The sequence below is a fragment of the Papio anubis genome, chromosome 9, assembly GCF_008728515.1.
Source record: "Papio anubis isolate 15944 chromosome 9, Panubis1.0, whole genome shotgun sequence".
Classification (NCBI taxonomy): domain Eukaryota; kingdom Metazoa; phylum Chordata; class Mammalia; order Primates; family Cercopithecidae; genus Papio; species Papio anubis.
Window position 1 is genome coordinate 34499573 of NC_044984.1, and position 13654 is coordinate 34513226.

A 13654-nucleotide genomic window follows, 5' to 3' on the forward strand; every position below is an offset into this window, starting at 1 on the left:
ATTTTTAAGCCTTAAATGAAATTTTCATCAAGAATAATAAAGAATATATGATATATTTTTACGGGCCTAAAAATGTCACAAAATAAATTCATGGTTTACAAGTATTTTTATCATTTGGAGAATTTGTTTTCCTCATTTATGTCACAGAAAGTTAAAGTCAGTCAGTTATAAGACCTTCAGCATTATTTTAAAATATATTAAGGTGTTAATACATAATCTTTAAATATTTACAGTCCATATCTTGTATCTGAAATACTCTATCCCATAGTTTACTATAAACTTTTATTTATCAAACCTTCTATTATTTGATGTTCCTAAAAGCCCAGGGTTGATTTCTAAAAATCACTCCAAATTTGCACATTCTACAATACATTTTTCGTTTACCTTTTCTCTCAAATGTCCATGACGCTAAGCAGTATACACTGTAAATATTTTTCTTTCTCTATGTATTTGTAAAAGGAACATTCATTTCTTTAAAATAATTTTGAAGTATGTTTGTGTAAATGTTACAATCTACCTCTTAGATTATAAATCTTAGGGAGTAATGTCTGAGTCTTTTTAATATGCTTTCAATTAAATGTGCTGGCTTTCTGAATACATCTGAAAGGATAAATGTTCTTTTCAATGCAGAGGAAAATAACAGACATTGCTCTAGCACAGAGTCAAAGCCAAAGGAACTATAAAGCACACTTGGGTGTTCACTGTGCAATAATACATTTTTAATAGCATGCAGCACAATGTCAAATTTCAATCCTATAAAATGACCACAGAAAAAACTCTTTCTCTTCCCAGGTATAAATGCCATACCAATGTGAACAGAGTTTAAATTCTGTTATATAATCCAATCTACCAATAATTAAACCTAAGTTTAATATTTATGAGTTTGTCCATGCAGAACAGCTCTAAATCCAATCTTTCCCTATACTCATTTACCAAATAAATGACAACAAAAAGAAAAAAATGTGATTTTTGGAGGGTTCCAGGAAACATGTGTCTCTGAAATGAAAATGAAGTGGGTTAATTCTTGGAACTATTTAAGAATAAAGTTCCTAGATAAAATAAGCCAGCATTCATCCTAACAGAGGACAAGTAAAGTCAGAGTGAAGGGCAGTATAATGGATTTTTCTTAGAAATTCTGAGCACAGAGTTTTGTGTTATCACAGTTTTCAGGTTGCCATTTTGGCACTGTTTTGAAACTGTAGGAATTGTGATTGGTATTGGTTCATGAATGTCTATGCATATTCCAATACTAAAACATGGATTGCTATTGTACAAACTGCACAAGTTGTAAACCCAGATCATATGTAGTGGAAAACTATTTTGTTTATGTTATAAAACTAGCACTGAAACCAAGAGAGTAGGAAGGACCTGGATACCAAATGATGTGTACAGAGGCAGTGGTTCTTTGATTTGAATGGTCAAATTTTATTTCATATATGCTGTCCAGCAAAACACTTCCTGAGATTATCTGGATATCTAATGCTGCTCTTCTTTCTGTACCATAGCAGCATGTATAATCTTCTGCTTAAATTTTTAAATTTATATATATATAAAACAACATTTAAAAATGCAAGCACCATTCTTCTATATCCCTTATATTACTATATTTCCAAATGCCCTGCCCTTTACTTGTTCTTTATAAAATTCTTTACAATTTCTTCTTCCTTCCTATAGCAGAATTTTATCTCTTAAACCTAAAGCCACTTACATTGCCCCTACTTAAAAACCTTAACAACTCTCTACTTCCTATGGCAGTGTTCCCCAAACTCACGACATTTGGCAATCCCTTTCATAATTTTTTACCCTTTCTTTCATTGCCCTGTACTACTATTTGTTTAATAGTTTTCTTTAGAGTTCCTTTTATAACTTAAAAAAAAAAAATTTGTGCCCTTCCACAGTAGAATCCAGCTCATCTTGCTATATCAGTCAGAAGAGAACCAATTATGTCAGAGTAACAGAAGAGGTCAGATTGCAGTGAGATTTACAAACCCCAAGGTTAATGCATTGCTCACACCACAGGTCTGCTTCAGGTCAGTTATGCTTCTGCTCCACATTTTCTTCACCCTGTGACCAAATCTAATGGAACACCTTCTATTTTAGGATATGGCCAACTATACTGAAGAAGGAAAAGAGGACGTGGAAAATCTTTGTTTAAAACTCCATGTCTTAAAGCTTTGGTTCAGAAATGACAGGGATTGGTTCCACTCTAATTTCCTTGGCCAGAACAACTCATGTGGATTAGACTGAATGGGCCAGGGAAATACAATCCTTCCCTTCGGAGTGGCAGCAGATATTTTGAACAATAATACAATCAATCAAAATCACACTTGCCAAGAATAGAAGATGGTTACATAAAAATGGAATGAAAAGAACATTATTAATTTCTAATTAGATAATGTTTCCTGCCCAAGTGTTAAAATCATGCTAGCCAACTGATTTTCTTCTTCACAGACTGAAAATATTTAACTCATTATGTGACAGAATATCCTGTCCATGTCCAGGTATCACATAAAGCCATTCACCTAAAATCACTGGCAATATGATTCCCACACCTATAAAAATGTACCTATAAAAAACAAATTAAAATCTCTAAATAAGGCTCTTTAACAATCTGATCTAAACTCATATTTCCTGTATTGGCGCCAGCCATACATTTTCCTTTCTCTTGTTCTCATTACTTTCTCAACCCCCTTTTTAATAAATTGCAAGCTCCCCAGACTTCATCTCTGCTGTACACCTTCTGATGCTTAATTGCTCCAATGTTTGATGAACCAAGGTTCACCACTGTTATCTTACATTCACCATACACATGGAATTCAAACTTTGGCTTTTATCCTTATAATAAAAATCTTAGTCTTATTTAATATTCTTTAGTGAGAAATAACTCACAGTCTACTTTTCAAAGGAAATATGAAGAAAAATTTTAAAAATGTAAAAGGAACATGGGTTGACTAGAAATAATTAGCTTTTGACTAAAAATGAAAGGTAGTCAAATATACTATGAATATCACTACTTGGATAAAACTGTTTAAAAGTGTTTATTTATTATTACAATTAAATATCAACTAAGAAAGTCAATAAATTAACATGGAGCAGGGAGATAAATTATTCAGAAGCGTTTTGGTCTTTTGATTTGTAGACTGTGCAACATAAATAGTATCAGAGTCTGCAACATAGTCACTAAATCCAAGGGAATCTAAGTTTCTGAACTTGAAAAAGTAATAGCCTAGAGGCATGTGATCTCTGAAATTATTTACAGGTAGATGAAACTTCCAAACACATAACATGCAGCCACAGATACTAAAGAGACTAATGTACCATAATGACTTCTATTTAAGCAGTAACATGAAGAAAAGTAGAATTTTAAAACTCAGATTGATTAAAATATTCTATATTAGATATTATACTTCTCTCTATAAAATTTATGTTGGTAAAAATTAACTTTGAGCTACACTGTTATTAATTTAGGAGCACAGCTGGAGTTTTTCCTATCCCTATGTGACTAGCTGATAAAAATACATCAATCCTGTACATGAGTACCTTAAGATAATGATGTGGTTTGTTAATGATAAAATAAATTTCATTTTCTAAATACAAAAGTGATATCTCTTTTCAAAAAATTTACAGAGGTTACAAAGGAAAATGCTCTGTTTTTGCTATTTGATATAGTTTTGTAATACATTTGGTCTTATGCTATCACCATAGATAAACTGCTTCCCTGGCATATCAGTGAATATTTTCAGGAAATATGCTGAATATTTCTTCTAATAATTTTTAGCCAGGATGACGATGATGATGATGATGATGATGATGATGATGATTATAGATGGAGTCCTGCTATGTTACCCAGGCTAGCTTTAAACTCCTGGGCTCAAGTGATCCTCCTGCCTTAGCCTCTCGGGTAGCTAGGACTACAGGAATGTGCCAACTCACCTAGCTTCTTCCAATAATTTTTAAAAAGTGTTTTTCATAAAGTATGGCTCCAAGCAATATTTTTGCGGTAATATACTGAAGCACATGGTTAAATTTTATTTTTAAACTGTTTTTTAGTGTTTTTATATTAGTACAGGTAAACATTAACGCTTTGTGTTAATGTAAATTGCATTACTTCAATTTTTTCCTTTTATAAGTTTCCTTTCCTGGAAATAAGTATGGATGCAAAAGATGTAACTAAAATGAAGTGACAGGAACATCATATCCTCTCATTTATAACTGTGATAATTTTAAACCCTTATATATTTTTATAATTATTGATTGAATGCTTGATGTATATAAAACACCAAAAGTTTAAAAACAGTGCAGAAGATAGAAATTAGAATTTATAATCTAGAAGCAAATATACATTCAAACACAGATTGCTATCATATAAAAATATAATTATCATACAAATTATACAAGGATCATTCATTATTCAGGGGTTTTGGATGGTCATAGTTAACTGGCTTCCCCAGTGGCAATTTTTCTTCCAATGTGGTCTGATTCACATCAAAGATGAGACTTACACACCGACTGATGTTGAACACCAGCAGTTTATTCTAGCAGTGCTCTTACAAGTTGGATAATGGGAGCAGGTGGGCGGCATGAGCCAGATTCAATCACGGATCAGATGACCGCCCACCCAGGAGGGTTTCCATCTGGAGACTATTCTCAGAGCTTGGGGGATTCTTCCCCTTTCTTACACCTGTGTTCAATCTGAGTCAGTTACCGGGTCTTTCATTCATAAAACGAGGTTAAGCTAGTCTTGTAAGGGTAACTTTGTTCAAAGGTTTGTAAGAATTGCATCTGTACTGAGGTGGATGTGTCTCCTGGAAATCCCCAGGCCAGGTTGCCTCACACTGCTACTGCTAAGTGGCACATAGTGTCAGCCCTGTGAGCTGTTCCAGTAGGACTTAAATGGCTATCATTCATCTTATAGCCAGGAAATGTCTCTTATAGTATGTGACAACCAGGGGAGTGCTAGAGGGCAGCAGGAGATAGAATAAGCATTGTTTTCTGGGGCTTATCACAGAAACTGCAAGGAAAAAGGGACATCTAATCCGAGAAAAAAAAAAAAAAAGATTTCAGGCAGAGATCAAGGAGGGTAAATTCTAGACAGAAGGCACAGTGTGAGAAAAGACGTAGAGACAGGAAATTATAACAGATATTAGGGTAATGACAAGGGGTTTAAACTGACTAGAATCTGTGTGGGAGAGCGGTGAAATGCTGGGAAAACAGACTGGGTGTTACATCAGAGTGCAGCTTTGAGAAAAATATCTCTGCTGAATGAGTACAGAAAACAATGAATTGCCAAATAGGGAATCTATCTAGCTATTTTAGTGTTTCTAATTACAGAGCGAAAGTGCTGTATTATAGGAAACAAATACTGAATCAGCGCATTAAGAAAGTGTCCCTCATTGGCAACACTATTTTAAACAGTCAGGAGGTTTGAAGTTCCAGAATAGAGTATTTATGGTTTTGTATAGATGCAGAGTCAGGAGGTAGGGGGGTGGATAAACAGACACAGATAAATACAGAAAACAAACAAACAAAACAAAACAAACAAAAATTCTAATGCCTGATTTGTCAATAACATACTTTGTTTAACTTAGAAATTGGAAACTACCTGAAACTAAAATGTGTATCTTTCCACTACTCAATTGTTGCTCCCCTAACAGAAGTGAACTTACTGGCCTTTTGACTTTGAGAAAGTCATTCAGAACCTCTAAGTAACACTATTCACATCTGTAAGTAGGGTATAGAAATCACTCGCTTCACAGAGGTTTGGAATTGGTTTTGGAAAGTTACATTTTTTCTTGAAAACTGTCCATTTATCTGTTTTCAAATGCACTGGAGAACACTGTTCATAGTATTCTCTTATGAATTTAAAAATCTTTACTATCCATTGTTATACGTCTTTTTTTTTTTTTCTAAATATTGTTTGTGCCTTCTCTCTCTTCTTGATCAGTATTGCAAGAAGTTTCTACATTTTGTTAGTCTTCTTTAAGAACTTTTATTTCTTGATCCTCTCGAGTATTTCTTTGCTTTGCTTTTCCATCCTCTGCTAACTCTACAGGCTTACTCTATGTTCTACGTCTAACCTCTTATGGATCTGTTTAGTTATTAATTTTAACATCTTGTTTTGCACTGTGATTTCTTCTAAACCTATTCATTAATTTGAAGTTGCTTTTTGGGTGTTTTGTTTATTTTAGTTCCCAAGCTAAACTAGAAGGGGTGATAAATATCTTTCTTTTGTTTTATAGTTTTATTGCATTTTTATTAGAAAACATGTTCTGGATGATACTGATTATTTGGATTTACTTAGAATTTACTGACATATCTATACATTTATATAAGCTTACTGAATTTATTCTTTGTGCATGAACATGGTAAAATTTCATAAGTGTTCCATGGTTTCTGAAAAAGAATGGCATTCTCTACATTATGTTCTACTTGACTCTCCTATCAAGCTTGTAAATTTTCTGAATACTCTAGTCTCTGCTATTTTTTGTCTTTTTGACTTAGTACTTGTCTAATTTTTTCTTTCCTCTATTTCTATATTTCTAACCTTTCTGTGACTGTCTTCTGTGAACAGCATACAACTGTATTAAAAAATTCAATATGAAGATCTTTATCTTTTACAATTGTGTTTAATTGGTTTATTTTTTATTTTTAAAACAGTTACATTTAGATGTAATTTTTCTGAGTTTTTGTTTTTTGCCCCTTCCTCTCTTATTATACTTTGAGTCTCTTATTTCTCCCTCTAACAGTTCATATTTTAAGAGCTTACTCTCATATTTTTAACATCTGTATTTAACAAATTGAAAAACTAATTGTAATCTCAATTTCTTTCTGAAAAAAACCCAAAAAGCAGAAAAATTTAAAATGATCATTAGAAGACTTTTTTCTAAAAGTTATCATACCACATCCTATGTCATTTCTCTAGAATTTCAGCTTCCCAAGTTTTACTTTTTTTTGCAAAAATTGCTGAATTATAACATACATATGTCTCATATAAAAATACACACATATACTGCACCAATCATAAGCATATAACTTTCAGTATAATTGAAAAATATACTTTCCTTTATTGCTTTTAAAGACTCTTTTTTTTTTTTTTTTTTTTTGCAATGCAAGGTTCTTTATGTATTCATTTGTCCATCTGTCACACTTGGTGGCTTCCTTGCCTCCAATAATTGGTGTGGTTTCTATTAGGTTGGTGCAAAAGTTAATTACTTAAAAGTAATGGTAAAACCACAATTAACTTTTGCACCAGCCTAATACTCTCTGACTGTCCTCCTGAATTTACCAAGAGTTGCTTCCCATGGACATCTCATGTACACTGGGTTCTGATAATTTCATGTGGATTCCTAACATGTCTCTATGGATGTCTCCAGTTTAGGACCTACTTTTCATTCAATTTATTTATTTTAGTGTTTATGTTTGTCAACTCATGGTTCCCACTTCACAAAGGCAGTGTGAAATGAGAACACACACTCCCTCATAGCAAAGGCTCTTGGTTTTGCTTTTTCATGTGTGACACTATTTCCATTTGTAGTCCCAAGTGAGCAGCAGAGAAGTAGGTAGCTTTCCAAGCCCAGTCTAGTTAGAATTTTTCTTGTCCCTATTTCAGAACCTGGATAGTGCTTTGTAGCTACAGAGGCAAGGCCTGGAGCTAATCTCCCTCAGCATTAAAAACCCTAACCTTTCACCTGTAAGGCCTATATTCTCTTCTGATATTCCCATGCGGGCTCACCACTCACACTCTGTTGTGGCACTTGGGGATTTCTTTCAAGTTCTGCTGTGCATTAAACTTGAATGTGTGTGGGATGCATGTTGGAGGTATAGGGGCAGGTTAATGGGCAGGAGATTTTCCTGCATCAGCTCAGTCTACTACATTTTCTAAAAGTCTGCTAAATAATTTTTTTTAAGTTTTCATTGAAATTTAACAACAGAGATATAGAAAAGCATACTGATAAATAATCTCATAGTTGATTATACGGACAAATGATTTTCATTATACTGACAATTCAGAGTTAATCAACAGTATAATACCATTTCCGTCATCAATGGTGTTGCCATTCCACCTGGTGTCTTTTCAGGAAACAGCTACAGTTAGAGATTAGGATATATGGCTATGGACTGCCTCAATACTTGACCTTGAAATATTTATAGTATATCTCTAGATGCGAATCCAAGGTAATGGTTGATTTTGCCTTAGAGTTCCATTCCAGGTAATTGTATCAAATCTGTCAACCAAACCACCAACCAACCAACAAAAATATTTACTATTATATATACTGAATATTATTTTACCTACATGTGGAAAATCTATCTGAAGAATTTTTCATGGAGAACACATCCTGTCTTTTTGCTCTTTTCTAGCCAAGACTAAGGATGTAACCAATAGCAGTGGCCCACCGAGAAGGAGCACTGTTGCACAGCACAGGGAGGAGTAAGAAAACATGGGGTTTTTTCTTTCTTTTCCTTGTAAAGAGTTTGCGACTATTGTAAGAATATGCTGTGAACATCATCTTTTAAAGTTATTTTTATTTTTGCTACTTAGTTATTATCTGTGCCTTACTTTTCTCTAATTCATGTGCAGCTACAGGATGATGGTATAAAAATACAAATGAAATGTAAGAGTGAGTTGTTAATCTTTCCGAAATAAAGGAATAAACATTACTACTAAAAAGTTGTATGATTTGTTATTTGCAAAAAAGTCAAAACTCCTGCTTTGAGGCCTCTGACCTCTAACCCTTCTACTGAAGGTAAGAGAAACATCTAATTTTAGTGCCTCCTTACTATTTAGTAGAGAGTTCTAATAAGTTTATTAATTAATTATGTAAAATACAGGAAACTATGTACATTTCTAACAGATTTCATAACATGTTCATAATTCTAGACTAGTAGTAACTTAGTTTTTTTTTTCCCATTGGCAAAAACAACACTCTGAAAGTTTAAAGCTGTGAACAAGTACATCTAGAAATATTTAATCAATTAACTCACTAACTAAGTTTGGCTGATGAAAACTATCCACTGAATATTTTTAAAAGAAACTCTTTTGAGTGTTCATTTAAAATACTAATTGTATTTCTTTTACATATTTCTTTGTAATTAGTATATTTAAAATGTGGTCTGGATCTTTACTCAACTAACATATATAATTTGCTTCTTTGGAGCAGTTCTCTAATGAAATGATTATTACATTATACTTTATCTATAAGCTCCTATGAGACACAATACTTTATTACAGATTTCATTGCCTTTATCAGTACTATGAGTAGACAAGATAAGAGCATATTATTTTATATGAATTTAAAACACAAAAGAGGCTAAAGCCATATCAAATAACATTTGCACATTTTATATGTCTGGATACAAACGTTAGTTCACAAATCTGGAGAATATTTATTTTATATTAATATTTCATTTATGCATCTACTACAAACCAAAAATATTAAGGTTTCTAGCCTCCCAAGCTAGTTACATGCCAATGATTACCAACTTTTATCCTTATTTTGCTTAATTGCACTCAACCCTGGAAAAGGCCTCTAGGAATAAAAAAATAGTTTCATGAAATAATTTAACATGATAGTAATTCTTTTTTTTTTTTTTTTTTTTTTTTTGAGGCAGAGTCTCACTCTGCTGTCCAGGCTGGAGAGCAGTGGTTTGATCTCGGCTCACTGCAACCTCTATCTCCTGGGTTCAAGTGATTCTCCTGCCTTAGCCTCCTGAGCAGCTGGGATTACAGGCATGTGCCACCACTCCCAGCTAATTTTTGTAATTTTGTAGAGACAGGGTTTTACCATGTTGGCCAGAGTGGTCTCAAACTCCTGACCTCAAGTGATCTGCCTGCCTCAGCCTCCCAAAGTGCTGGGATTACACCACGTGCAGTTTAATGTGATAATAATTCATTTTGCGTGATGCACCACGTGCGGCTTAATGTGATAATAATTCATTTTCACTTTACAGTTTTCTTTCATTTAAAAGTTTGGGAGTTTGGAAATACAGTGTAATTAAACAATATGCAGTGGGAGAAATTGCCTTGGCAGTATTTGTGAACACCTGCCTAAAACTAAAGATCCAAACTCCTATACCTTATTAGAGAAATCTGGGTCTCCAAAAGTCTAGGCCTGGGTGCCTTCTACTCTGCGTGGAACACACAATTGCAATGCTTTGCATCCACTATCACCAGTATATGCTGCAAAGTAATGTAATTATGAAGGTCAGTTTAAAAGAACTGCTATAAGTGCAAGCACTCTGAAAACTTAAACATAAGCCTCATTTTGAAATATTATTATACATTCGTATGGTAAAATGAGTGATATACCTGCCCCAGGCTGCCTCATTTGTAGATGCTTTATTAACTGGAACACAGGAGGAGTCAATGACAGTTGATTTGTTCATCTTGTAGCAGAAACCGCAGTCTGGATCCAACATACATTCATTACAGTAACTGAAAAATGAAAAGAGTTACCGTCATGTTGGCAGAGACAACTGGTGCTTACCATATACTGGATTCTATGTGCTTCTCTGCATTTTCCACTCTCTTGTGCAGTCAGCTTGGGGCCTTCGGATTTGTTTTGGCCAAGGAAAGTGACATGTGCCAAGCCAGGTGAGAGCTGGCTGGTCTCTTCGATTTCTCCCTCTTTTGGCCACATCAACTTTGGAAGCCACTTTGAGCTGAAGGAGGCTTGGATCTGAGAGACTGAATGTAGAAGAGTCCCCGTCAATCTGGAGCAAATAAACTTTTGCTTTCCTAAACCAATGAGATTTGTTACCAAGCTGTAGACTGGCTCATTGTGATCCAGCCCTGACTGGTTCCAAGTTGCATCAAAGCATTCATTTCTCTTAATTGTCTACCTCATGGACCATCTATTTTAAAAAATGAAAATAGTTTTTTTCCTAATACATATCCTGAAAAAGAAAATTCAAACAATGAAAAACATGATGTCTAAAGAAAAAAGTTAAACAAAAATACTACTACTCAAATATGGCCATTGTTAATATCTTGGTGAAATCTGTGCTTTCAGCAAAGTTATACTGAGTATCAATTACGGATTATTCTTAATTTAAAAGAAGTAGGTATAGGAACAAAGGCTAACCATCCCCTAATCACATCTGCTAATTGGATCACAAAGTCATAATCAGTTACTAACTGCTCATTTGGCAGCAGTATTCTAACTGCAGAAAAAAATTTAAAGAAGCAAAATCCTTTAGAGGGCAGGGTTTGCCAACTAAAGCCTACATCATGCTTATAGAATGAGTTTTCTCCCTGTCACAGTCATTTGCCAGACAATTCTGGAGCACTTTACAGATGGCAAGCACGTGCAAGGTATCAGAGATACTAAAGATGAACAAGCCCAAATCCCTGCTCCTTGGTAGATAAAAGGGAAGAATGAGAAACAGACGAACAATGACAATGTAATGGAAACTGGGTATGAGCTACCTGGAACAGGGGCCGATTCATTTTAACGACGAGAGCTGGGAACCATTTTAAATATGACATTGGAACCAAATCATAAAAGAAATTTACCAGGCAAAGAGGTAGAACAAAGGGCATTTCAGGGAACTGCTTTTGTTGTCATTAAAGATCAGTCAGCACAGATTTATTAAATATTTTCTGTTTACAAGTCATGATACTATGGGCTGTGAAAGGAGAAATAGGTCATCTGAAAAAGACATCCAAGGGACATACAAGTTGTCTGAAAAGGATATGAAAGAATATTTCTTAATGTTCAAAATCAAAATACTTTTTTGATTCAGTTAACTAAATATGAAAACACTGGTGATAGGGTTTTTACGTTTGTCCCTTCCAAATCTCATCTTGAATTGTAATCCCCAAAGTTAGAGGTAGGGCTTGGTGGGAGGTATTGAATCATGGGGGGAAGATCCCTCTTGAATGGTTTAGTGCCACCCCCTTGTTGCTGAGTGAGTTCTCACTCAGTTCACATGAGATCTGGTTGTTAAAAAGAGTCTGGAACCTCCTTCTTCTCTCTCTTGCTCCCCCTTTCACTATGTGAGGTGCCTGTTCCCCCTTAGCTTTCTACCATAAGCTTCCTGAGGCCCTCACCAGAAGCAGATGTCAGCACCATGCTTCCTGTGCAGCCTGCAGAACCGTGAGCCAATTAAACCTCTTTTCTTTATAAATTACCCAGTCTCAGGTATTCCTTTATAACAACAGAAACAGACTAACACAACTGGCATGGTTTAAAAATTAGATTTGTTATCATTTCAGCCTTCTCCCTCCTGTGAACTCTTCCTGAGCTAGGCAGTCACCCATATTTTTGAATGAGACTTCAGCCCTAGACAAAAAGCAAAGGAAAGGCCATTCAAATGTACTGAGAGGTGATTCAGCAATGTAAATATAAAATTTTCTACACCTGTGATAAGCACACTAAACTAGACAACTGAAGGCTTTAGAAGTAAGGACACTGAGTGTCTGTCTTTGAGAACCAGACTAGGCTAATTTGGAAAGGGAGATAATTTCTACTAGTATTTTGTGTATTCTGTCCATATGAGGTTAAATTTAACAATACTAATTGTTCCAATGGTCTTAAGTTATACCCATTTGGGAAAGGTCAACTCACTAATTTGCAGAGAAATTGTTCTCAATTTTATTTATCTGAAAATATGTAGTCCCTATAAAAGTCCAAAATGCATAATGATAAAGGCTAATAATTACTGAGAACTTACTGTGTGTGCATTTCAGACATATGAAATGTCATCCATAACAAGTAACTTCCTCAATCACTTATCCAAGCATGACCCCAACTTCTCACTTTTCCTGCTTACTTATTAAATGATCTTCCTGTGACCTACTATGTGCCAAGTACTATTCTAGGTGCTGGGACATGTAAGTGAACAAAACACAGTTGCTGCCCTCGTGAAGCTGATTTGGGTATTAGACCTCCTGATGACCACCAGTTAACCGACCCCTCTACTTGCTCTCTATTATCAGTTTTCTCCTTTCTTTAGATTACTGACAACTTCCCATCATTTCAATATCCCAAATTTTCCTTCTCTTCTATCATTCCATTATACCCATCTGGCAAAAATCCTAGCCCTCTATGAATGCAAACATTTGCCTTTTCTGTGACTTCACCCACACAGCCAAATGTAGCTGAAGGAGTCACACTATAGAGCAGATGAGTAGCTCTTCTATAATTCATGATCACCAGCCTCAAATGGATTCTCAACAATCCTGATCTAGATGGCTTTAGTCAATATATACATCTTAAAGTTTCTTAGCCCCCTGATTTCTAAGCCTTTACTTCTGCTTACATTTATCCACATCCTGGAAATTATTATCATCTATGACTGGTGTCAGCAAACTACCACTGTTGAGAAAATCTGGCCTACCACCACCTCATAGAGACCTTCAACATTCGTTCCCCACCAATCTCTCACTCGCTCCATGGCTCTGCTTCCCTCTCTATGAAACCTTCATGTGAATCCCTCTAACCACTCTCACCAGATCCTCAATGTCTTCATATTTAGGTTCCTCTATTACAGCCACCCTGCAGAACTTCATGTTTGTCTCTTTCTGAACACTTTTCAACCTCTAGACTATTCTGTTCTGGCACAGAAATAACACAACCAGGCATATTGATACAAATACACATTACAAGTTTTCAACCTTGGCTGGATACTCACTGTTGCCAGGAAATTTTCC

The 13654-nt window shown here is 34.9% G+C and overlaps 1 protein-coding gene and 1 non-coding gene across 2 annotated transcripts in view; both read right to left on the reverse strand.

Annotated features, from left to right (window-relative positions):
- Window positions 1-13654, reverse strand: part of SLC2A13 (solute carrier family 2 member 13) — a 351023-nt gene that overhangs the window by 60893 nt on the left and 276476 nt on the right. The window contains exon 7 of the mRNA XM_017945781.3: window positions 10310-10435. Within this exon, the coding sequence (XP_017801270.1) occupies window positions 10310-10435 (126 nt within the window). The remainder of the gene's footprint in view (window positions 1-10309; window positions 10436-13654) is intronic.
- LOC116269056 lies at window positions 576-709 on the reverse strand. Its single transcript, XR_004176376.1, has one exon. It is a non-coding gene; the product is annotated as a small nucleolar RNA SNORA22 (small nucleolar RNA).